Genomic DNA, 25,103 nt, shown 5'->3' with positions numbered 1-25,103 from the left:
GTGGTGAAATTTTTCTCAAGCAAATACTGTTATGTTCTGTTAGCAGGGGCATGTACACAGTCATAAAAAAGAATGTCTTTTTCATCAAACATCCTGAATAATACAACATAATGTTTCCTCATTAGAAAAAAATCTAAAGATTTATAATTACCAAATTAAAGATTAAAAATTATGTTGAGTGTCTGCTGAATTGTTCTTTCTAAGCAATCTACTTATCAGACTTAGCTTCCTTTTAAAATCAAGAATTAAGTCAGGCGTAAGGACCCTTAGAGGTCACAGTTCTCTGAGTTGAGCAAAGCAACTGTTGATTTTAATTAGATATACAGGTCCCAAGCATTTCTGAAAATCAGCTATCTAGATTCTTATGAAAGTGTTCATTATTTAAAATTATTTGATGGACAACTTAAACAAAAATATTGCTAAAATATTTTATACATGACAACAGATCCATGATATTACATTATGACAAAACAGCCAATACTGTCATAACAGAATTGTTATGACGAAACAGCCATAATTTCTAATAATGTTTGATGATCACAAAAAGAAGTCACAACTCACTGTTTTTAGCATTTGACTGCTTGTCTCCCAAGCCACAGACAATGTTCCCGATTGTTGTGCAGATCCTTGTAGGGTGTATACAAGCAAATATACTTTTGCATGTGTGGTTCTTGGTATCTTTTTTTTTTTTCTATAAATACTCTTGAGAACAAAAAGTAATGGTATTCGTTTTCTCAGGAAGTAAATACAAAGCAACTGAGCCGCCAGCATGAATTTCTAGATTTAATTACAGTGAAAATATTTTGGTAAATATTCACTCACCTCTACTTTCTTTTCATGCAGGCTGAGGTTTTCATAGCTGCCTACAGAAGTATCATTGCTACTTTGGCTTCTCTGAAGATTTCAATCTCAATTAAGTATCAAGCATCTCAGAGGCAAGAAATCCCTGCTCTGAAATAAAATTTCTCAACCTTTGCAAGCTTTGTATATGCACTGCATCTGCAAACCCTACCATTACTTTGTGTCTTTAGATGACAAACCATTTAGAACAAGGATTGTCTCTTTTGGGCATTAACATAATATAAATGTTTACTGCTACTTCTCCCTCATAGCATAAAGAGTGGACTTGCTTTCAGCCATATCAGAATCTAATATACTAGACATACAGCAGAATAAAATGTAGGCTTCCCTACACTTTGCAATACATGCCATGCTGAGCCACTCAAGGCTAGCTTGGGAAACAAATTGCCCTTTCTCAGCAAGCCTAATTAGGACAAACACAATGTGTGCCAACGTGATTAGGTTGCTTCCATGCTATGGCAACATTGTCGGCTTGCTTGGAACTAGCTTTGCTACTTGGTGTTGTATTGCACTGTACCGGCCTACTACAGAGATGCTACCTAGAGCTCGGGAGCCAGAATGAGGCAGGGTTTAGTAATTGCTCTTTGATCCTGTGGTTTCTAAATAAGAACTGCTATTGAGACATAATCTTGCATAGATATGAACAAAATAATGTTCTCTACTGCCACAACAGTTCTCACTGATATAGTGCTGTTTTGATTTTTCAAGTTGTGATATTACTCTCTTAAAAAAGGGATGTTGCACACTACTGTCAATGTCTGTGTCTGGGTGAGCAGGAGAATTTCTGGTCCTCTATTTTTATTTCTTTCTCTTGATTACTCCTTTCAACTTGTTTTGCATAGACAAGAAGCTCAGTTAGGGAGATGGCATGCTCTTAACTGCCTTCAGTAGGCAGTCACTGCTATCACTGCTTTATCTTGTGATGCCATTCCTGAGGAAGTTAGCTATTGCACCAGAAGTATTATGGTCTTGCAAATATATGTTAGATTTGGAATTCTCAAAGAGCTATTTTTCTTTTTTAATTTTCATTGATGAAATTTCCTGAGGAAACATAACTATATTCTGGACAAATGACTTTGAAGGCTTAATGATATTTTATTCTAGCCTTGACTGGTCTGTTTAGAATACCAATGGATGTTTCTTGGACACCTCTCCATGATAAACTGGATTGAAATCATTAACCGTCAAATAATCTTCAGATGCAATCTTTAGGACCACAGTTCTTTAATTAGATTACAGGTCAAAGAATTTCTAGGCCATCAATATATTCTTGAATAATCTACTCTCATCTTCTCACTATCAAATTACATACACTATATAAAATATTTATTAGAGATCACCAGATTTCTCAGTCTGTAACTCTTAAAGGTGAAATTAGTTAGGCAAGATAGTTCATTCAATCATTTCAGATTTAGCCTAAATTCACTACAAGAAGGCTAATAGATATTTCAATCAATCAATAGCAATGATCCTCAACATTGTTGTTATACAATCATATTTCTGCAAATACTGTTATAAATCCTGAGCTTGCTGCCCAGATGCAATGACTATGGATGACACAGTAGTTGACTGTCAACCCTTCATCACTTCAACATTGCACCTGTGCAACAAGACATTCTTTTAAATACAAAGTCATACCCTACTTCAGTTAAATGAAAGATGAAACTGTTGGTCTTATTAATTATGAGTTGTAGCTTTTAACGTGATAGTCTACAAAAGCTCAAGGCAAGGCTGAGGTGAATAACTGTGCAAACCTTTGCACCTGGCCAGACAAATGTACTACTGAAACATTTTTAAATTTGCCAGTGCATGAATTTCTTCAACAAGTGATTTACAGACTACCGAGAATGAACCACAACACTAATCACCAGTATGACTGTGGCGGAACAAACCATTCTGGATTACCTCCCTACTGTGGATCATCACTATGAAAACCAACATTCCAGCCTATAAAGTGGAATTTCATTATAATATAGCACAATTATGTGGACGTTCAGGACAAGAAGGAAAAATTCATTTCACTGAAAGGAGGTGGGAAAATTTAGATGGGTCATATGCAAGTTCTTGGATGGAAAATGGTCATGACTCCAAGTTTCTAGATCTGAATCTCCAGGAAAAAAATCCTTCCTGAGATCAAATACAACTTCCCTTTGTCACACAATCATCAGAAAGAGAGTTGATTGTTCATTTCAGTTCCAATGCCTCCTTGAAAATTTGCCAACCAAATATAAGCCAGGCTTAGTGCTTCTTACCTTGTGAAATTTGGTATAGCTGCTGGTTCAGTGGGCTGCTCTGCCAATCAGTTCACTTTTAGAAAGTCACTAAAATTCCAGTCCTCCATTCAATCATCTGTAATATGTTTGTATAAATACTGTTTATCTCCCTGCCAGTTACTCCTGTGAGCCTTAAGTAATTTTTGTAGGGCTACCTTAGAGTTATCAAGAAAAGATACCATATAGCAGTAGGGTTTTTTTATGTCAAAGGTGGCTATCTCACTGAAAATACCCTCAGCTGGTTCTTTTCTTGAGGTTAGTAGTGGGAGCATATGCTTCACTGCTTGAAAGCACAATGGCTAAAGTATCTCACGTTATCAAATGCATCATTAATCCATTTCACCTGAGCTGACAGATAGAAGAAAGGTGTTCTGCTCACATCTTAACAGCTTGACTTAAATTTCCACTCTGGCCACAACCTGATACAAATCATGGTTATAATAATAATTTCTGTAATACAGATACTTAGTATATGTGATGGTATCTACCACAAATGACTGGTCTTAGCATCTCCCTCAGGACAAAACATTCTCCTGATCCAATGGCACTTAACTCAGGAGGTAGCTGTCTGTGGATTTGGAGATGAATATCCAGCATTCAGTCACTGCTCCATTTCCTCTGGTCAAAATACATTTTTAGTGGTAGTTTATATACAGATTTGAGTCCCTCTCAGGGCTATCAATTTATTTTTGTACATTCAAGATGTTCCTAGCTAAACAAGTACTCCAAAAATGACAGTTAAATCTAACCAAATTATTCTCAAATTTGGGGAAGACATAGCAAGAGACTGCATTTTATGAACCTGTGAGTAGAACATGCAGCTTAATTATCAGTTCCATTCAGGGCTGGTTTGTAAGTTTGCTTAAGGAAGACTTAAATAACTATGATTTTCTTATTAAAAGCAACAGTGGACTTGAGGTAATCCCATCTCCAGCACCTACATTGCTACTGTACTGAAGCAACATGCTCTGGATACAGACAGGCATACTGAAATTTCTCTTTATGTATCTTGATATGAATTCAAACTACTTCATCTTTCTCTTCTGCTGGCAGCAGAGCCCATATCCTTGAGGCCAGTTCTGTGGAAGGTGAAGGATTCACAGACACTTTGTACATTTTCTGTCCTTGCATTTTGTCTCTGTATCAGTCCTAAAAAGATTTCCTTTTCTTTGCAACTGTGACCTGCAGAGGACCAAAGGTGAGGGGCTCCTATACCTTCTTGACTCTAGAGGAGGGGGAGGATAAGGGCAGAAATCAGCTGTTTCCAGGATCCCTTCTCCGTCTGTGTATTCGTCACTTGTCTTACACTACATTTTAAGTTATTTTTGCAGGCCATCTTTTTTTTCTATGTTAGAACCAGGCCTTAGCACAGTATTCCAGTCATGATTATGGTGGTGCTGTAGACAATAAATAGCAACAATCCTATCTGTCTTAAAAAAAAATAAAATTGCTATATTATGTAATATTCTCATATTTCTTCTTAGTTAAGATAACTGAAGGCTGTGATGCACTCTATCAAGACTTGCAAGTGGGATAATACTGTTGCACTTTCTGGTAAAATTTACTGGGATTACAGGTTCCTGAGGGAAGAACTAAGGGGCTGCTACTTTACCTTCATCAGCACTAAAACACTTCCAATACAAAAGGAAAATACATTAAGGTCATTTTTACACACTGTGGAGAATGTTTAAGAACATGGCTACAAGCTGGGGAAAAAAATGAAACGATAATGCTAGAAGAGACTCTTATGCTTATGGTTTATTTTAAATATTTTCCTGGAGCTATTGTTTTGCACAACTTACTCTTGCAATTGTGCCAGCTGGGGTGTCAGTTCACCTCAGTGAATTGCACTGAATAAATCCTTCCCAAGTTCAGAGGACATCATTCACAGTTAGAGCTACAGCCTTTCTCTTCTCTTGTCACCCCAGATGTTCCTCCCCAGGAACATCCAGAGCACTTCTACAGCTTGGCTTTGCCAGTCCACACTTAGAATCACAGAATCATTTAGGTTGGAAAAGACCTTTAAGATCATTGAGTCCAACTGTAACCCTAACACTGCCAAGTCCACCAGATTCAGCCTCTCTCTCTCCTGGTAGGTAATGCCTTAATGCGGAAATGATCCAAATGAAGCGAGAAGGCTCCTTATGGAGTGATGTACTACACTCATTGCCTGAAAGAACCAGACAACCTAACCACAGATATCTTTAGTATATGGAAATTTTAAAGTATTAGTAACAACTGTCAGATGTTGCTTCCTTCATTCAGGCTTTGTCTTAATTTGAGTAGTCTCCCTGATACCAATCCATGGAGCAAGATGTTAGTTAATAAGACTAAAAACGGTGGAATCTTCCCTAAGAACAAAGCTGATATGAAGGGGAAATAGCAACTGCAAAATGAAATTTAGTTTTAAGTATTGTGAAAATGCATACTGTACTTACAAATGTCCTTGTAATATATTTTTTTAAGAACAACCAAGTCTCAGTAATATGAACCCTCCATAAAGCCCTTCTTATTAAATCTTGGAGCAATAGTGGAGAAGATTCCCTGGTGTATGTGAATTACAGCAGAAGAGGATGAGTGAAGTGCAAATGCCACAGTATAATTCTTATATGGAACATTTTAATTGTGGGTAATGGCAGATTTTCAATTTTATAAGTCAAGGAATTGTGCTCATTTCTGAGACAGAACTGAATATATTAACTGCCCTTGAAACAGTATCAATATTTCTTCCTGCACAGAGCACAGCACAGTAAAATGCATTAAAAGATGAAAGCTCTTTGATCCTTTTGAATGCTTAAAAATACCGGAACAGTGCCAATAAGTTTTGAGGAAGAGGCTAGACAGAAAAGAAATATTATTAATTGCTAAGATAGCACAATATCCCCAAATTATGACACTGAGTGTACTAAGGACTACAAAAATATTTATTGTTCATAGTTCTACCCCACTGAATCTCTCAGGCCACGATGGATTCCTTTTTATCCCCCTCTTCATTCAGGTGAAGTCATTAGTATGCAGACATATTTGATCTTGACATACACAATAGCTCTATCAGTTTAGCCCCCAATATCAGGAAAAGAAAACTGTCTCGGATTATATCACAGTGTAGATCTTATGAGTCAGGAGCAGTCTGAATAACTGGAATCCCAGAAGTCATTTACAAGAGCCACTGAGCTTCACTCAATGGTCCGCTGCTTCTGCTGCACTCGATGGTCTGCCATGGTTCTGCTGCCGATTGCCAGGTAATACTTTCTAGGAAGATTTCATCTCTTGGCTTCTCATTCATTGATAATAATGCCAATTATCTCTGGACTCCATTTCAGTTTGGAGCTATGCTTGCATAATATTATCAGGCTTCTCTCTGACTTGACTTCTACTAATAAAAATCAGAAGCAAATCTACTGACTTGAATGCAGTGGCCCCTGGGACTTGAACATGGCACAGGTTGATGCTTGGGTCTAGCTGCAGCCCGTAGTTCTTTTGAAATTATGAATGGTCTCAGGCTAATGTATACCCTGCACAGCCTAGGTCTGGTTTTTACTGGTTATCTCAGGCTTCAGTTCCAGCTGAAGATAGAAAATGGTAGGGATTCCTTTTTCCCTGTTCATACAGAACCTATTTTGCCCAATGGAGCAGCCCCATGCAAATGAAGTGGATGACTCATGAGTAGTTCTGGGAAGAAAGTGGGAAATTATGTTAACTTTTGTTTTCACTTTAAAATGGAACTTAAGGTAAATTTAAAATTAAATAAAAATATGAAAAAACTGTTCAGGGTAGGTTGAGCCATTCTGATCAAAACTGAAATGTTTCATATTCCTTTTAACCTTTCTAAAGTTGAAAAAAAAAGACTAAATTTTCAAACAGAACATGTAAAAATGAGACACTTAAATCTTATCCAGACACTGTACTTTAAATTTTTACTGAACAAAATTTGTCAAAATGACACATTTTATATTTAGATTAAATGCCATTTTTCCATCAGAAGTCAGCAATGGAAAAAAAAGTAATTCAGTTCTGCTCACAATGCTGCAGGAATTTATACTGAAAGATTGATAAATGAGGTAGTAAAATGTAATTATACCTCACTTTTTAACACAGATTCAAATGCAACACTAGATTCCTGAGGCAAGCTTCTGGATACATAACAGATTTCCTTCTCTAGAGCCCACTGCATTCATTGCTGATAAGGTCTCCAAGAGCACTTGCATGAGGGCAGGCTCCAAGAACTCAGCTAAGGACTAGAAGCCTGATGTGCTAGGTACTGGAGAAAGAAAAGATTGAAGTAGTCCCTATTTTGAAAAGGGAGAGGAAGCACTCATGCTGGCAGGATGGGTAGTATGCTGGCATGCTCCACTGGCACAGAATAAAGTCCTTCTGCTTCCACAGTGAATCTATGCCTGAAAAATGCAAAAGAAGAGGACACTCCCTTCTTTACCTCTTTCCCCCAAACTATATGCATTTGTTGAGGGCCTAAGACTTCCATTTATTCTGTAGCTTTTAACAGGGTGTCTTTTTTTAAACTCTTGGGACATGGACCATCTGGCCCCTAGTTTGAGAGTTGATGCTCAGTGGGGGAAAATGTAAAAGACAGTGCTCTACCATGAATCTTCCTCCAGCCCCGTGCTCTCAAAATACTTGCATGCATTTCTCATCTATCACCCTATCCTGAATGATGCTCAGAAAACTCAGTGATGTCTAACATGGTAGTTAAGAGAGCCTGTACATCTACCAGCCTCTCCTTCCTTCCCTCACCTTCCCCCTCAACCTTCTCCCAAAAGGAAAGGAACCCATTTCTCAGATTAAAAAGAAAGTTCATCCAGGCTCAGTGTGCATAAGATTTGTCACCCAGGCTGCTTCACTCAGAAATGAAAACATAAAGATGTGTAAACAACAAATAAGCTCAAAAAAGAAATGAGCATCTCAAAAAAAAAAAAAAAAGAAGTTATCAAATATGCATTTGTTTATCACAGTGAAGTTTTATGATTCAAACCTGATTCATATATATTTTATGAAGAGAATATCCATTGTGGTGGCAAAATTAAATGTATTTTGAAAGTTGTATGTGACATTTATCTATCTGCTCTATCAGAAAAAAGTTGTCATATTCATTCAGACATATATTACTTTTTCAATTTCCTGTCAGTAATGTTTTTTTAATGTTCTTTAGGGTACGACCACAGGATTTCTCATTTCTCACAACAAAGACCATAACTCATTAGAATTATGTTGATGAGTTTATACCTAAAAAATTTGCCTCACTTTTTTTTTAGAGGTGAACAATTTGCACTCTTATCCATGACAATCTTGGCTTTTTTTTCTTTGTGTGTTGTTTTTTTTTTTTTAAAGATAGAGTCAGGTAGAAAATTGTCAGCTCCTTTTTTTCCTTCTTTTACAGATGTTCACCATATAAAACACAAACTTATGGTGCAATTTTATGATGATTCAGGTTCTATTGTGAGCCACAAGAGATAAGAAAGATAGCACAAGTATTGAAACTCCTTATCACATATCTTCCCTTCCAAAGGGATGATTTTGATAGAAAGTTTATATAAACCCAGTGCTTAAGAATAAACAGCGTTGTGCAGCAGGCAAGGCCAAAGGGTCATAGTTAGAGAAGAAACAGAAACCAATTAAAGTGAGTTAATTGACAAGAGGCTACAACTCCCATGCAGAAGACTGGCTGGAAAGGTGCAAAGTGGAGATGGCAACTTCTTTCTTTGAGTTGCTATTAAAGTGACACTGTAATAAAAACGTTATCTCGTGTCCCATATGCTCAGTGCAAGTCCTGCAAAGGATGTTGAAGTGCAGTGGGTCAGGTCCTGGGTAGAAAGGCTTTTTGATTCTTATGGGGGTTTTTTTGATAGGCTAGTAATGACACCATCCACAATACAGACTAAAGTATGCTCTTTGCTGGTAAAAATTGAGGAGAATTCCATTAGCAACATTTAAGTTTCACTTCTGAACAAAAGCAGAATGTTTGGAATCAAATTAGAGGATGTGCCTCCCCTTCTAAGCATACATAATATTTGGGCATAAATACAAATTTAAATAATATTTGGTAAAGCTGGCAATAATTATGGTGGCCCACCTTCAAAAGGCTATTGATCAGTTTGGCTTAGATATGGACCTAAAATTATTTGAACACCAGCAACTTACGCTATTTTTTAGGACAGAAATTCATATGTGATAAGACTCTCTCATAACATTTGTGGCATCTGCTGGTGGGAGCTGTGCTGGAAACACTTTTAAGCTGGCCTGTGGTCTGAGGATTTAGTGCATCACTTTTCTGTCCCAACCAAAACAGCAGGGTAAATGCCCAGAGAAATGTAAAAAGTAATCTGTCAAAGGGAGAGATTTCTTCCTCACAACAACACAACTACAGGCTCAAAGTTTATTTTTTTAAACAAGAACCTCAGAGACACAAAGTCTTCATATATGTGCACAACTGGTTTTTAAATAACAACATACTACAGAGGGAATAATTAATCTTACTTGAAAGAAAAGATATGCAACAGAAAGACCCTCCCTTCACATTGTTATCCATCATTTAGTTAAAGTATCAGTAAAGTTAAGTACATTTTAAATAATTCAAACAGATACCATTACCTTGGTCTCTGGGATGCTACTTCTCTATTTAATTGGGAAACAAAGAAGCAAGCAAGCAAAACAGAAGCACAATTTTCACAAAAATTGAAGACTGCCTCTAGACTTATCCTAAAAATAAGGTAGGTCAGCCAGTGCTGAGTTCTGCGTGGCCAGCTGCTACCAGGATCTGAGTTAAAACTCCTGTGACTGTCATGGGGAGCTTAAGGATAACATTATCAAAAGGACTCAAGTCCCATTAAAAATAACTGGTGTGTGGTATTCTAAGGATGGAATTTATGTAATTTAATATTAGCCACCTAACATTAGAAGTCCAGTTGTAGACCGCCATTCAAGCTCTCTCTAGTCAATGTAGAGAGTGAGGAAACTCTGCCAGATGATTCAACTCAGCCTAAAATGCATGCATGAGATCAGTGAGATGTGTTATTCTTCAAGAGTGCCTATTTCTTTCAGCGATGACAGAGAACACAAAGCAACTAGCTTATATTTGATGCAGCCTAAGCTAACTTTCTTGTGGTTAAAGTTAGGGAAAATGAATTTGAAGTCAGGACTCTGAAGAGACATAGGACTCTGCTAAGGACCAAAGTAAATTCTCATATTGACCTACAGCCTCTAAGTCACTTGGAAAACAGCTGCCTTTTTATTGACCATCTGAATATCTCAACTGTACAAGAAAAGGAGGATAAAATAATAATAAAAAAAAAATCACAGAGGCTTCTTCCAGGGAAGAGGGTCAACTTTTCTTTTTTTTTCGTTTCTAAGTTACTATTAAAATAAGACAAGGCCTTGAGAAGACCTCACTGGCTGAAAAGCTGTTCAATACATACACAAAATGAGGCCTGTTTGACCATCCCTGTCTATCACAAACATAAACACTGAGACAGAGATGATTCACTTAAATGACTTCAACTTGACTGGTAATATCTTGACACATTTCACTGGGGAGGGTATAACTTACACAGCTCTTAAAAAGTAAGTTTAAAAAAAGCACACAGCAATGACTGTGGACTGAAGATTTATTAGAAAGATTCCCTAACCCTCTCTTGGAAGTCAAATTTCCATGTTCTGTACAAACTCAGTGAGAAATTGCCTTCTTGACATGATGCTCATTTATCTCCCCTCACTCTGTGTTCTTTGAGGGCTCCTTTTGCATCATTTGTTGGGTAGTATGAAGCCGATTTAAACATTTCTACATTTGTGCTGTTGCCAGAGACCACAGTGATTTAGTGAATCAGGCATGCATCATTCATGTTTGTTCCCTCTTTTCACTGCATACGATTTTAAGAAGAAATAAAAGGCAAGAGGGAGCCAAGGGTACAACTTGCCTCAGTAAATGCTTTTTAGAAGGGGCCCTTTCCACTGATGGATCAGGTTATGAGAATTTGAGCTCAACTCAGTAATATTTAACATATACATTGTTATCTGTATTCAGAAAAAAAGACTTTTGTTGTAGCATACTTACTTGTGACATTTTATCCTCGAAATACAGGATGTAATACATTGTTGGTTAAGGAATTCCATGTAAGCAAAGCTCTAACTGTTCATTGTTGTATATAACAGAAGCATGAAGGTATTTGAACAGGCAAATGCTTCTGTATATTACTAACATATTTCTAGGTCAGTAGTCAAACATTCAGATTTTAAATACTTATCCTAATTGAGAAGCTGGCAAAAAGCTTGTCTAGATTTTGTCCTGTACTCCCTTCCAACACCCCATTATACTCTGATAAAAACCATAGCTTGTGACTGCAATTTCAGAACATTTTCTATCAGCTCTTAGACTTTATAGATGAGAATCGTATCAGGGCTTCCTTTGCTTTTCTGTATCTGGTGAACTGAGCATCAGGTAGTTTTGTTCTCTTTGGACCTTTGTGAAGAAAACTTAAAAATAGAAACCTTAACTTTTCTAAGCAGTCATTAAATATTTAATCACAGTCTCCAGGCAGGTTTTTGTCTTGGCTGTTGTGGCAAGAATTCTCTGATGTGGTAGAGAAGAATGTGGCATTCCTTGCTAATGCCAATTACATGCTATTCTCACTCAAAGATGGGGATCTTATGATTTATCTACCCTTTGTGCCCATAGATTTTTAAACTTTCTACTTTAGCTAAAGAAGTATCTTTCAACAATGCCCATAAACAACTTCTGTTTTCAAATTCATATATCTACTTGAGAGCAAAGATAGGTGACTGTCTCTACCTGAACAGTAGGTGTGACGGCTGGGACTTTTCAGTGTATCAGAGTTATGAGAGACATACTCCTGGGTATAAATATAGACTATCCAGAAGGACAAAATATAGATTGAAACATACAGAGTCGTGCACTGTAGGTGCTAATAATAATAGTGAGAGACTGCACATATAAAACCCATACATCAGTATCTGTACGATTAAAATTAACAGATCTATAGTGCAGATCCCAGAAGATGTGATTTAAACAGCTAAAAATGGAAGTCACCTACCAGCACTTTGGAGGGGGCTGTGGAGGTGATGTTCATCAACATGAGACATGTCAAGAAACAGGCAGACCATGCCATCCTGTGGGCAAGGATTGGGAAACCTTTCCCATGCAGTTCTCCTAACAAACCTCAATTTTCTTGACTTTTTAAATAGGTCACTCTGGCCTCTTGTGCAGAGCTGCCAATAGTACCAGTCTACATGGTACTTCCTAGTAGTGAAAAGGTAGAGTGTTATTACACAGTATCCTTTAACTCCCACTTTGCAGGCATTCACTAATATTTATACCTTGGTGAGAAAGGGAACCCTTAGAAAAATACAGGCCTAGTTTTAATTGCCAGTTAATAGACTGCAGACAATTATGACCTGTGTAAAGTCACGAATACACACTTCTAATATTACAGTAGAGACAGATCTGAGGTAAAACAGAGCAGCACAGCATCTCTCATGCCAAGATGAGAACGTTTAATTTTTTTTCATTTGTCATCAGAATAAAGATCCAACAGATCCCAGAGACAGAAGCATGACTCGAAAAGGTAATTAAAGTATTTGTAATTTGGGGTCCCTGTGGGTACTTGTATCTTTCCTGAGGAGACTAGCATGAAGGTTCAGGCAAGCCTGTGTTTTAGGTGTGTATGTGTATATGTACACAGATGCATCTGTTCATGTAAGTTGGGAAAAATTCAGTTGAAAAAAATGTAGACATCTACTCTATTTAAGATGGTTTAGGATTTTGGCAGGATATGCCAATAAGACTTAGAGGGAAGAGCATTTTTCTTGATTGGCCATGGGAGGCCTGATGGAGTACTGTACAATACCTAAAATGGGACTAAAGACCTATGTTTAAGTAACTGAACACCAGATACAGTATGTGGCAAAGAGCTGTTGGCAGGAAATTAAAATAGTAGAGATAGGGGAAGTAGAACAGGAATGAGGGAATTGGATACCTTGGGATGTCTGTCGGTCTGTCACCAACATTGGCACCAGGTATCTGTTCATCCGTACTCTTGTTTCCATATGGTTTTATGCTTCCACTTATGGAAGGAACCGAAAGAGCAAAACCAGGGCAGGTGACAACAAGCTAAGGCTAATAAAAAGAATGGAGAATGAAAGAAGAGGGAAAGTTTAACATGCCAAATGGTGCCAATTCCCCCTCAAAGCTAGTGCACTGCATGAGCCTGTTATTGTCTTTTCACTTTGAGGCTGTCTGTCTATCTGTGCTATCAAATAAGACATATCTCAGCTTAATGCACAGCCTGCAATGAAGGGAGTGGATTAGGCCTCTGGAGATGATCACTAACAAGTTAAAATTAAACTTTTTTCAGTTTGGCTGCAATGACCTATTTATACAATTTCTTTCTTCCTAGCTAGCTTTTTTTTTAACATTACAAGATGTACCTGGCCTCTCTCATCTCTCTCTAAACTGTCTCCCTGATGTCCTGATCACTCTCTGATCTATTTCTCTATCTGCTGGGTGGATGCTAATATGACATATCCAACCTCTAAAACAAACCTTTATTTTGAAACTTGGCTATGTCAGAGTATTTGATGCGTCAAACATTAAAATGAATGCATATTTGGATATTGGGTACATCGTGTCTTGATATTAAATTATCTCCTGAAAAGTGGATTGATTTTTAAACTGGCAGAATATATGTATTGCTTCCTTGAATCTCTAGCATGAAGCTAGACGTGAGGGGAGACTAAGAAAGGTTCTCTCTGAAGCAGAGACAGAATTGCTAAAGGGCTATGAGTGTTGTCTTTACATTAATAAATTCTTTTTTCTGCTTAAGGAAAGAGATTCTGCCGTTCTCTTCCATTATTATGTGACAATAATACATTAATCTTCTATGAGAGAAACTTATCCTAGAGATAATATTTAATTAATGTGCAAAGAAGGAAGTTTAAGTGAAAAAGGTACTTTAAAAATCATATATATTTAATAACATTGGCATAGATATTTCAAAGTCCTTTTTTTCTTTTTGATATCTGAGCCATTTGCATACATACACACTGAAGCCTAACACTGTCAGTATCTGAAGAAAAATGACAAACTGAGATATACTTTTGGAAAGATAGACTGAGTGTCCGTTCATGGTTAGGACTGTGATTTTCTTCTGCTTGAACTTTCCCTGCCACTGTTCACAGATCAATGCATAGGAAAAGACATCGCACAATTCTTTGCAGTACTCTAGATTCAAACCAGAAGACAGAGAATCCTTCCTCTTACAGGACAACTCCTGTTCACTGGGCTACTTGGAAGCTTGTGGGTCTGCACGCAGAAGCCTATGGGTCTGCATCTGGCTGGTTATCACTATGAACGCTGCATGAATACAAGTCAGTTGTTGGCTTACTATCAAATGAGTCAATTAGAGTACTGCAATTTTCTCCTCCTCTTTATGTGAACACTGCTCAGGGAAGACATATTTTTTTCATTTTCAAATTCTTCACAAGATATTGCTAAAATATCTGGACTCCTCATCCTTTCAGGTTTTGAAACAAATATTGACTGCACTGCAAACATGGGACCCCGAATTTCCTCTCCTCACCTGTATCTCTAAGACATTCACATACAGATGTCAAGACTGCAGCCCAACAAGAAAGCCAATGGCCTTCATTTATGCATGAAGACTTATGACTTCTAAGAAATTCCAAACCTTCCCAAAACTGCAGCCATGTTTTACCAGTGAGTCAAGGACCTTAAATATCTAGCATTTTACATTAACTTCCAAGTGATCTGGCTTTCTTCCCCTTTGCCCAAATAGCCCTTCTTGGTTTTCTTTTTTCTGTTATCAGTGCCAGTTGAGAAGAAAGTAAAATTCTGACACCGGGAAAAAGCATTTGATATATACAGGATAAATTAGATAAAATCTAAATAAAACTAAGCACCATATTACACAAAGAACTACAATCTGGTTGGTTTTGTGTTTTTTTTTTTTTTCTTTCAGAAATGATGAGGCACATCTGGAAAGATAATTCAAACAAATTCTCAGATTTGGTCCACTATTTCCTCTGCTTTCCTACAGCCTTCCTGTACTTCAACATGCAGAGTGTTCCCTCCTAAGAAGCTCTGAATAGTCCTGGATTCCACTCTAATGTGAATCTCATACAGCGGGCTTGCCATCATCGCTGGTTGGACAATGATGTGGCCTCATATTGTTCTCAACTTCGTCAACTCCTGAAGGCATGCAGTGATGCAATATTCATGAGCATGACACACTGTTTGGGAAACATCAGTGATATAGAAAGCACATTTCTTGGCACCATCTACACACATCAACTCTGTCCACTGCTTTGTTCATGTCATCTTAAAGAATTTTCAGTGAACTTAGGAAAACTTCAGCCTTTGCCTTCAAGTTCCTCTGTCATCTGGTCCCCAGGAATCTAAATGGCCACCTAATGCTCCTGGATGAAATCTGTAATTACCAGATTCAGTCTTCCAGGATAATAATGGTCAAACCTTCTCTGTGTACAGCAGTTTGTTTTCAGGGGAAGGTCAAGGACTTGGAATGAATTCCAACAGTAGCTGAGGAACACTCCTGGTTTTATCACCTCTGGCTTCACTACATTATGCTGCAAAAGCTAAGTACATTTCTGTTATCTGCCCTTCTTTAATGCAAATATAAGCAATATGCATCTCTAAGAAAACCCTTCATAAAGATTTTTAAATCTGAATGAAAGCAAAACTTTAAAAGGAAAGTGAAACAAACAAATTCCTAACAAAGACAGACAAAATGAAAGAAATGCCGTTATCAAACATGCGACTATTCTACAAGCTCCTCCTGGGAGGAAGACCAATTTGTGACAGTCAGTAGTCATGTTTCTTAATGCGTTACTGGAAGGTGATAAGATATGATGATAAGGAAAGCAGTGTAAGAATCTCCATAGAGCAGAAACATTTCATTGACTGTGATGTATGTCACTGGTGATAACAATGAAAATTTGCCATGCTTATAACCACCTCATGATGCTAAAATGAACAGATTATAGGAGTGGTAGGTGCTCCTTTTAGTGACCAGTTAGCTTTCATGAAAATGGTAGTTAAGCTGAACTAGTAGTTAGTTTGGTTTTCTCCTCCATGCAAAAGTAATTAAGAAGGCAATGACAAAAGGACAGGTATGTCTTGTATTTCTGACTTGAAAGAATTAATTTAGATTAGTGAATAACATTTTCAAAAGTACCTAAATGCTTCAGGCTTTTAAGGCTCTCTTCAAAGTATACTTACTCCACATAATACAGCATGCTACAAAGAGCCCAGAGCTAGTAACTAATGAGCTAGATCCTATGTCACCTTGTTGAGAAGCAGAATTAATTAGTCCAGCCATAACACCATACTACCAAAGGTTTGGGCTTCTGGGATCTGTGCTAGTATGGCACTGAGACATATAAATGTACTGTCTCTTGGAGTTTGCTTGCAACGCTCCATTACAGTGCACAGACATGCCTTCAAGCACTAAGACTGTAACACTGATTGAAGGAACCTCAGGCTCTTACAGGTATATAAGTTGCTTTTAAAAATAAGACTTGGGCACCTCTGAAAAAATCTACATCCAAGATACAGTACCTTGGGCAGAGATCCAGGCAAGGGGCTACAAATCTGAAGTGTGAAGTTTAGTACTCAAAATAAGATTTGTTGCAAGCTAGATGAAAGAAATTTCAGTGGCCTTTCTAGATAGATGCTGAACATTTTCAAGCTGACAGAAATTTCAATACACAATTTTCCTTTCCTTGGAAAATCTATTTGGAGACTTCAGTTGTGATCCAGTACTGCTCCAATATGTGTTTTCCAGTAAGGAAAAGTTCTGTACTCTTCTTAAATAATGGTGTTCTCTTTGCAGTTGCTATTTGTAACAAATATTATTTAACACACTAGCTCATCTTGGCAGTTTTTTGGGAATACCAGAGTCTCCTGCATTAGAATTTTGACTGCAGCTTATCAGCTAGTCTGAACTACTCCTTCCTAGTACTCATTTTCTTGGAGTTTTGGAGGAAAGAGGTGGTGCTTCTACTTCAAAGCTGGCCTCTTTGTCCAAGCAGGCCGTGAGTTGCTCATACTGCGTTTTTGCAACATTTTTGCTATGGTTGGTTCTTTGGGTAATAAATTTCTGAATCTTTTTTACCCTGCCCTTTTTTTTATCCTGTGAAAAGGTTAGATTCCCTCCGTTAAATGTGGTGGCACCGCAGAGGTTCTGAACTTCTTGTTGTTACAAGGGGCTAATCGAATGTCACTTTTCTATGTTGCAGATGGTAACTGTTCTAAATTTCACCATTTAAAAAAATGTCAATATGGATTTCACAGCTGTGGATATTGAAAATTTATCAGTGTTCACTGCCTAAAATAGGCAAAAGAGACTAGCTGGCTCTAGGTTTGGTATAATTGGCCTCACTCTCTGCCCCTGTCCATTTCAATGAAACCACCAATTTGCATGACCTGTGAGTTTGGTCCATACATTTTTATATTTACGCCACCATGGCTAAAATTGAGGTTAGATAAATAGTGCAATAAAATAAAGACACAGTCAGCAAAAGTAAGTTAAAAGAATTATTTGTCTTTTGATTCAAATTCACATGGGAGGTAATTAAACAAACAGCATTCCCAATGTTTAGCTGTGGGGAGAGGAAACCAATGGTAAAAAAAATCTTCCCTTACAACTGATCTTTTCTCATAGTATGTGCCTTTTTCTTCCTGCAAACAGCAGAACTACATGTATTCAGCCCAGTGAAACTTTGAGGGGGAAAACAGAGAGTCAGACTCCACCCAGCAGAAATTCAACATATTAATATGAAGGTCTGTCAAAACAGACTCTCCTGGCAAAGGGTTTTCCAAGAAATGTTCTTAAATGCTAGTATTATTTGAGTGTTACAATCCCTCCCTCTAGCCTCTCCCTCAAAATGTGCCTCTTTTTATTATCTCAGGCTTGTAATGAAATTTCCTTAATATATACAATTCTGATACCACCAACTCAGATTTCTGTCAATCTTAGCCCTGGGAAGACATTGTTAGCAGTCACTATTTAAACAACTATTGTTTAGATTTTTGTGAACACTATTAGGTGTTGTGAGGGCTAAAACTTTAGTGGTTAGCATGTATTAGAGCTGCATAGCCAAAACAGATGTGGCAACAATAACAATTGTTAAGAGAAAAGGCTAATGGAGAACAGTATGAATTGCACATATTCAGAAGGACTTTGAGGAGTGTTACACATTACATGGCTTTGGGCCTCCTAGAACTTCTGGGAGAGTTAAAAAAAAGAAAAAACCCCCAACAAACCAATGGCCAACATCCTCCTTTTAAGTTCCATGAGGAGGCTTACTGCATTCCCACTGATAGCTGCCAATTTTACTGGTTAGTGTAAAAAAAAAAAAACAAACTAGGTCACCTGCCAGTCTCTATGTATCTTCTTGGAGATGACTGCTAATTTGATAATGCTAACTTTGTACTTTGACCTGTAGCTGTCAAGAGAGTCTTGCATCTGTGGTTCAAGAGAACTGAAAGTTTTACAAGCAACTTTGCATATACATACTCATTTGCTCATCATAGCATACTCTACCAGCAAGAAAAAGGAAGAACAACTGTAGAGTTGAACAAGAGCAATAGCAAAAAACCCCAATGTATTATTCCCTTTGGTTGTGTCGATACACAAAATGATACTATTGTCACTGAATATGTACTTCAGTGATTTAACAGAAACAGTGCAAATCCCTGTAAAGGTATATATTTCTGTATTAGAATATCTTATTTCTATTTAGCTGAAACCTGCTTATAGTCAGCTAAAATGAAACTGAAACAAAAAGTTTATAAATAAATAAATAAATAATAAAATCAGGCTCTCCACTAATTTTTTTTTTCTCACCTGTTTAACTAAACTGCATTAAAACCTACCTTAGATTTTAAAAGTGTATTTTCTTTTGGAGGGGAGGTAGCCCCAACTGAACATCATCAGAACAGAAAGAAAATGCTACAGTCACCTTTTTCCACACCATTTTGTAATTAGCACACCCTCCAAAAGAAGGCAATGGGAACAGAGCGGTCCTAGCATTGTGGCCTATCATATATTTTCCAGATTGTGGCCTCAGCCACTTTAACTAAGACAAGACATGCCATGCTTAGAATTATAAACTCAGTTTGCAAGTAATTCTTACTACTTCAGAAAAAGTAGTTACAAAAAATGGTGAAAATAATAGTACCTACATGTACACATGTAATATTTGGGAAGACGGAAATTTCCTTTGGAACAATACTTTAGTACTTTCCAAGCCAGTCCACAATGAGGACAACGTTATTTTTAAAAATCTTATTCCCTGTTGTTATTGCACATGACATATTACATTGTACTGTACAGTGTGTGGTGATGAGAAATTCCCTCCTTATTTAATTGTGATCCTTCAACGAATTTGAAAGGGAGTGCTTTATTTCCATTTCTTTAATTTACTAGTTCTTTAGCTGATGATTTTATTAACTCTTGTATTTGAGAACTGATGCTTAACAAAAAAAGAAGAAAAAAAGGCCCTTGGCAGTATTGTGAAGGCCTGGAACTGAATAATGCACTTTAATAATGAGGCATAGAGCTATGGCTTTTGCTGATGGCTGTGACCGGCTCTGTGACCTGATTATGTCGCAGAGTGTCAGCAGCTGAGACACTACAAAAGGGAGCGCATCCCATCAAATCTATCTCCATTGTAATCACTCGCACTGCTGAGAGGCTTGTTAGGAGCAGGGAATCCATCAGGCCTCATTAGCACCATTTACCATCAAGAAGCTCAAAGAGCAAATGTGTACCCTCTCATCAGAATAATGAGAACCAAAGTACTCCTATTATCTAATTGGATCAACAATGCCTCTCTCTCTATTTAGTTTCCTGAGCTACTTGTGGACTACAACTCTCAAAAATTAGTTATTTCTTGTTAATTGCCAGGGTGGAGCTGTGCTCAAGGTTTTTCATATACAGAAGGTTTTCACATCTAAAGAGCAAGTCATGGGCACTATGAAGCCTGAGTTCCTCCAAGGGCATTCTTAGATTGTACTGATGCCATCCCAATTAAATTCACTGTTCAATTAAAGTATGTACTGTACAATTACACCATGCTTACTTAGGTTTTTCTATTAACCTACCAGGAAATAGGATGTATTGCCCTCTCTAACCACAAGACAGTTCATAATGCCAACTCTTATCATGCTACATTTTTACTCTTTATGGTAAAATTTTATTTTGCAATTGCTGAATTAGGATGCATATTTCTCCTATTAGACAACTCCCATCCTTCCAAGAAAGAAACTAAACTTAGTCAGTACCCTTAGTTAAAATGTATTTGATCCTGTTGAAGTCAAGGGACTTACACAAATGCAACTGACGACAATGAAGCACTATGTTTTCACCAAGTAGGAAGCTGGCTTGCAGGAAGTATTTATGGAAACCAAAAGCATCAACCTTGCTTCCATATTTCTGCCATTCATCTCCTTACAAAGACCAAGAAAACAGCCAAAATACACATTTCATGTACTTAATAGACATAGTAAACCCCACTCAAAACGCCTAATATTTTCTTTCATTTGCAATAACAGAGCGAAAAAGAGAAATGTCTCGTTGTTACATCTCTGAAGAATCCAAGTGCAGCAATGGTACTAGGATCCTACTGCAAGGGCAGGCTGAAGCCAAGTGGGTAGACAGCTTCTCTTTGAAATCACTGTATCTATTGACAGCGTGGAATCTAGCAATTCTGCTACCCTGGCCTTTAAATTTAAGATATAAAACCCCAGTCCTGCAAGCGCTTCCTGGAAAGTGCTGAGGGCAAACAGAATGTAAGCAGTGTTACATGGGCCAATAGCTCTTCATAATATGCCTCTGAAAATGAAAACTTGATTTAGAGTCCTCTACCTGTACTGTATCAAATTAATCAGGTGATCTGATCATATTATTCCAATGGGTTAGATCTCTTTGCTACAGTGGTCTTGGAGAGCTCTGGTATTACAGTTCATATTGCCATCGAAAGCAAAAAAAAAAAAAAATTATCATACCATAATTGTGAATTCAATAAATCAATAACAAATATGCTATATAAATTATAGCATATATATTATATAATAATATATATAATTTTGTTACTCTGATTGTGAAAACTCCTAGATTATTGGGAATTAAGGCCATGCCATATGTCATTTAAAAGATCATTTCCCTAAATTTGCCATAGCATCTTGGATTTGACCTATAGCTTAATGTCTCCAGGGATTACTGATCACCATATATTTAGCTAGACAGATGGACATTTACAAGCCCATAATTTCTGTAACAGAAGCAGCGTATAATTACAAAGATTGCACATACAAACAGTCTGGTAAATCATCTAGCCTTATACTTGCAGGAGTGAATTTTGGGTGTCACACTTGTGATTCTTTGCAAGGGACAATTTTCAAAGGGCAGATTCTTAACATATGATGGAAACCTGGCTCCTTAATGAGTCCAAGCAGATCATTCAGAAATGGAGTATCCCAAATTACTCTTCACTTTTCTTGCTTAGTTGGTATAATTTTATTAATTTGCAGGGAATGTAATTTAATTTCTGGAATGTAGTTTAATTACACTGAATAGTCCTGTTTTGTAGACAGATAGCTTCAGAAGTGTGCTTTAAGAAATATGGGTTTATGCTGAATATTATAAAAATGGGTGTTATATTACACACTTATTATCAGTATTTCTGTATATTGTGGCGAGGTCTGCAGTACTGATTATAAACCAAGGAACATTTGTAAAAACAAGTAATAAAAAGACAGCTCTTATTTAAAAGAGCTAGGCAGACAGATAGATTCTGTAATTTTACCCAACAATAGGGAAGATTCTTCCTTTCTCTTCTCTTTCTCTGCAACCTGTGGAATTATTGGACTTTACATTATGTGTGGGATAAACAAGACTCAGCCTGAGGGAATCTATAGTTTCATTCAGTGATATCTTCACAGTAGTATTTTTTTTAAACATACAATGAATGGCCACACTTCACTTATGTTTTCTGTGGAGAACACGTAAAGGGAAAACTATCGAAAAAACTAGTCTGGGTTTATATCTTCAGCTCTTACAATGAACATCTTTGGTGCCAAGTGCCTCATGTGAGTGGTGATTGTGAACCATTTCTGGAGCACAGATAGAAACAAGCAGGCCTCTAGGTTAGAGCTGATCTGACTATGAGTTATAGGTATTATAACCAACTTTTCTTCCAAACCAATACCCCATCCCTCCAGAAATCTTAATAGGCTTTTGAGAGCCTCCATTTAAAGCTGGCTGCATAAAATGATCCTTTGATGAAAAGGGATTGAAACAAGGGTTAAAGTAGACATTGAAAGGTTATTGTAGAGGGCACATTGTTCATACAATCCTCCTTTAATATGTGTGGTGTGCACCTGCGATAAGATGATTCATTAGATAAGGCCTCACTTTGACAAGCTCCATCGTTCAACCCTCGGGGTAGTGATGGAACAATTCTGCACCCACCCAGTAAATATAACAAGGTCAGCATTTTTTTTTCCTGGGACTTGGATGGTGATAGTGAAGCTCAGGATGCATCTTTGTTTATGTGTTACGCTAAAAAAGGGGACGACGACACTCCTATAAAGGGTTGTCTTTTATTTTTTAATGGGCCAAAACAAAAAATGTCACCCCATCCCAATTAAATAACATGGTGATAGAAAATTAACAGGAAAAAACCTGCTCTTCACAGTAAGAGTAGAAACTAAACATTAGATTCACATATCATCCAAGCTGCATCATTTCAATACATGTTTACCAGGGCCTAACATCCACATAAGCACTGTGGATATCACTGTACGTGCAATTTGTAGCATTTAGAATAATGACATTCAAATTGCTCAGTTACCAGGTCCCGTCATAAGTTACACTGACAGATTTGTTGCAGTGACTTTATGTGAAACAAGTAGTTGTGTTAATTTTAGTCCTACTAAATGCAATAAAGAATGACAGTGGCCACAATCTGAAAGGTACTTAAGCATGCTGCATCAATGGAATTATTTATATATGTATGGGTTCAGATGCATATCTTTCTGCGTCATATTAAGACTGAAACTGAAATAGTTTGCAACAAATAAACAGCTCACAAATGCAGATAATGCACAATCTCTCTCTTAGACAAACCATAAGTTTCTGTTTGGAAAATTTTCTTTAAAGCAAAAGTTTCTCCCGAATTGCATTATAGACTGGCAGATTCATTGCAAATTACTTAACTTCTTTAATCAACAAATGAGTAAGCCACCCAGTCAAATTCATCCCAGATACTTCATTACAATTTGTGTCCTTTACTTAAAACCTTTAATACCTTTTTAGAAATGAAGTAATACAGAAATGCTACAATCTGCAAAAAAGTGTAGTCTTAATAGTACAGTAGCACTTTAATATAGTTGTCTGTTATTAGGTATATATAAGTGGAAGAAGACAGCTGGTATGTTTGTTCAGAATCACAGGGTTGCTGGACTTTTAAAATACCATATTACTGCGCTATTGTGATCTTTTCAAAAGGCTGAATTAAAATAAAGCAAACCCTAAGCCCTTTCTGGCTTGAAAACACTTTCTAACAGCTCTTAACTTCCTCCCAGTTCTCAGACTTTCCATTTCTTACCTTGTCTGGCAAGTCAATATTTATTTATCTTCAATATGTGCACTTTTAAATTGCTGTCATACAAACGGAACTCATTTTTGTCCCAAGATCAGCCTGCCATTAGAATTCACTGTTTGCTCCATCTTCTACTCACCTGTCCTTGTGCATTAGTGACGAGTTGACCTGTGACCCCCTGAAGACTGGAGAGGGCATTGCCAAAGGCCTGGGAGCTTGCTATTGAGCCCATGGCTGCTGCTGCTGCAGCCGCTGCTGCTTGACTGGCTAGTGGATTATTAACCAGCTGAAAAAAGAAAGAGAAGATCATGGTAAACTCCCCGACAAACACAGAAACACAGAGTGCTAACTGGATAACACAAAAGTGATGGTGCTAACGTGGGTAAAAAACTGTCTACTCCAAGAGATTGAGTAGTTTTGAGAGGTTCTTATTTCTGAGACTTTAGTGTCTTTGACAATGAATGGTTTTTAAAAAGCCAGAGGAAATTCAATGTTAATGTTGAAGAATAAAACTCTTTTTTTACCCTTTATTCTCTCTTGGTTTTTTTTTTTGAGTTATGCTTGATGTGTTTCTTTAGGTTCAATGTGTTAATGCCGCAGGTCTAACAGCCTAATCCTGCTGCAAACAGCAATCAGTGAAAGATTAGCATTTGATTTGAATGGCAGTGGGATATTTACTTGGGGATATTCAGAACAGAGACTATTTTACTAATGACCCCAGAAATGAGAAAACCCTGCAGATCCTTTTATTTTATATCATTAAAGAACTGGTCTCAACATCTAGATAAATCACAGCAGAGGACTCAACCCTGTGATTAAGTTCAGTAGAAACTGATTAAAAATTCAAAATTAATTTACAAAATATGATACTAAGCAACTTACTGCTTCTCAACTGCAAATGATTAATTGAAGGATTCATAAATTTTCAGGAAGTGAGTTGTACTGCCCACTTCAGTCAGTTCTACCTGTGTGCTCCACATAAAGCATAGAGCACAGTCATGGCTTTCACCTTAGGAGACTATGGGAATCCCACAAAGGAACACTCCTATTAACACTTGGGTTTATCCAACATACAAAAATGTGTGTTTCTCTGTCAGAATCAAATGTCCTCCAGGAGTTGGCTTGTTCACTGGATTAATGTGAGGTTTATATTTTCTCATCCTTTTCTAAGAATGGACAAACTTTGAACCAAGCACACAGGGATAACAGTTAAAAAAAAAATAAAAAAAAATGCTGGGAACCATCATCACTGGGACAGCTGTCCTGAGAGCAATCGAAAAACCTGAGTTCAACAGGCTG

General features: G+C 37.3%; 1 protein-coding gene across 1 annotated transcript in view; it reads right to left on the bottom strand.

Moving 5' to 3' along the window:
• POU6F2 (POU class 6 homeobox 2) overlaps positions 1 to 25,103 on the bottom strand; it is a 255,820-nt gene that overhangs the window by 33,794 nt on the left and 196,923 nt on the right. Inside the window, exon 5 of the mRNA XM_010581772.1 lies at positions 23,944 to 24,090. Coding sequence (XP_010580074.1) covers positions 23,944 to 24,090 — 147 coding nt within the window. The remainder of the gene's footprint in view (positions 1 to 23,943; positions 24,091 to 25,103) is intronic.

Source organism: Haliaeetus leucocephalus, unplaced genomic scaffold (genome assembly GCF_000737465.1).
Source record: "Haliaeetus leucocephalus isolate CR32 unplaced genomic scaffold, Haliaeetus_leucocephalus-4.0 Scaffold808, whole genome shotgun sequence".
In the NCBI taxonomy this organism is placed as follows: Eukaryota; Metazoa; Chordata; class Aves; order Accipitriformes; family Accipitridae; genus Haliaeetus; species Haliaeetus leucocephalus.
Note: the sequence above shows the minus strand (reverse complement) of the source record. Positions and strands in the feature narration are given on the sequence as shown.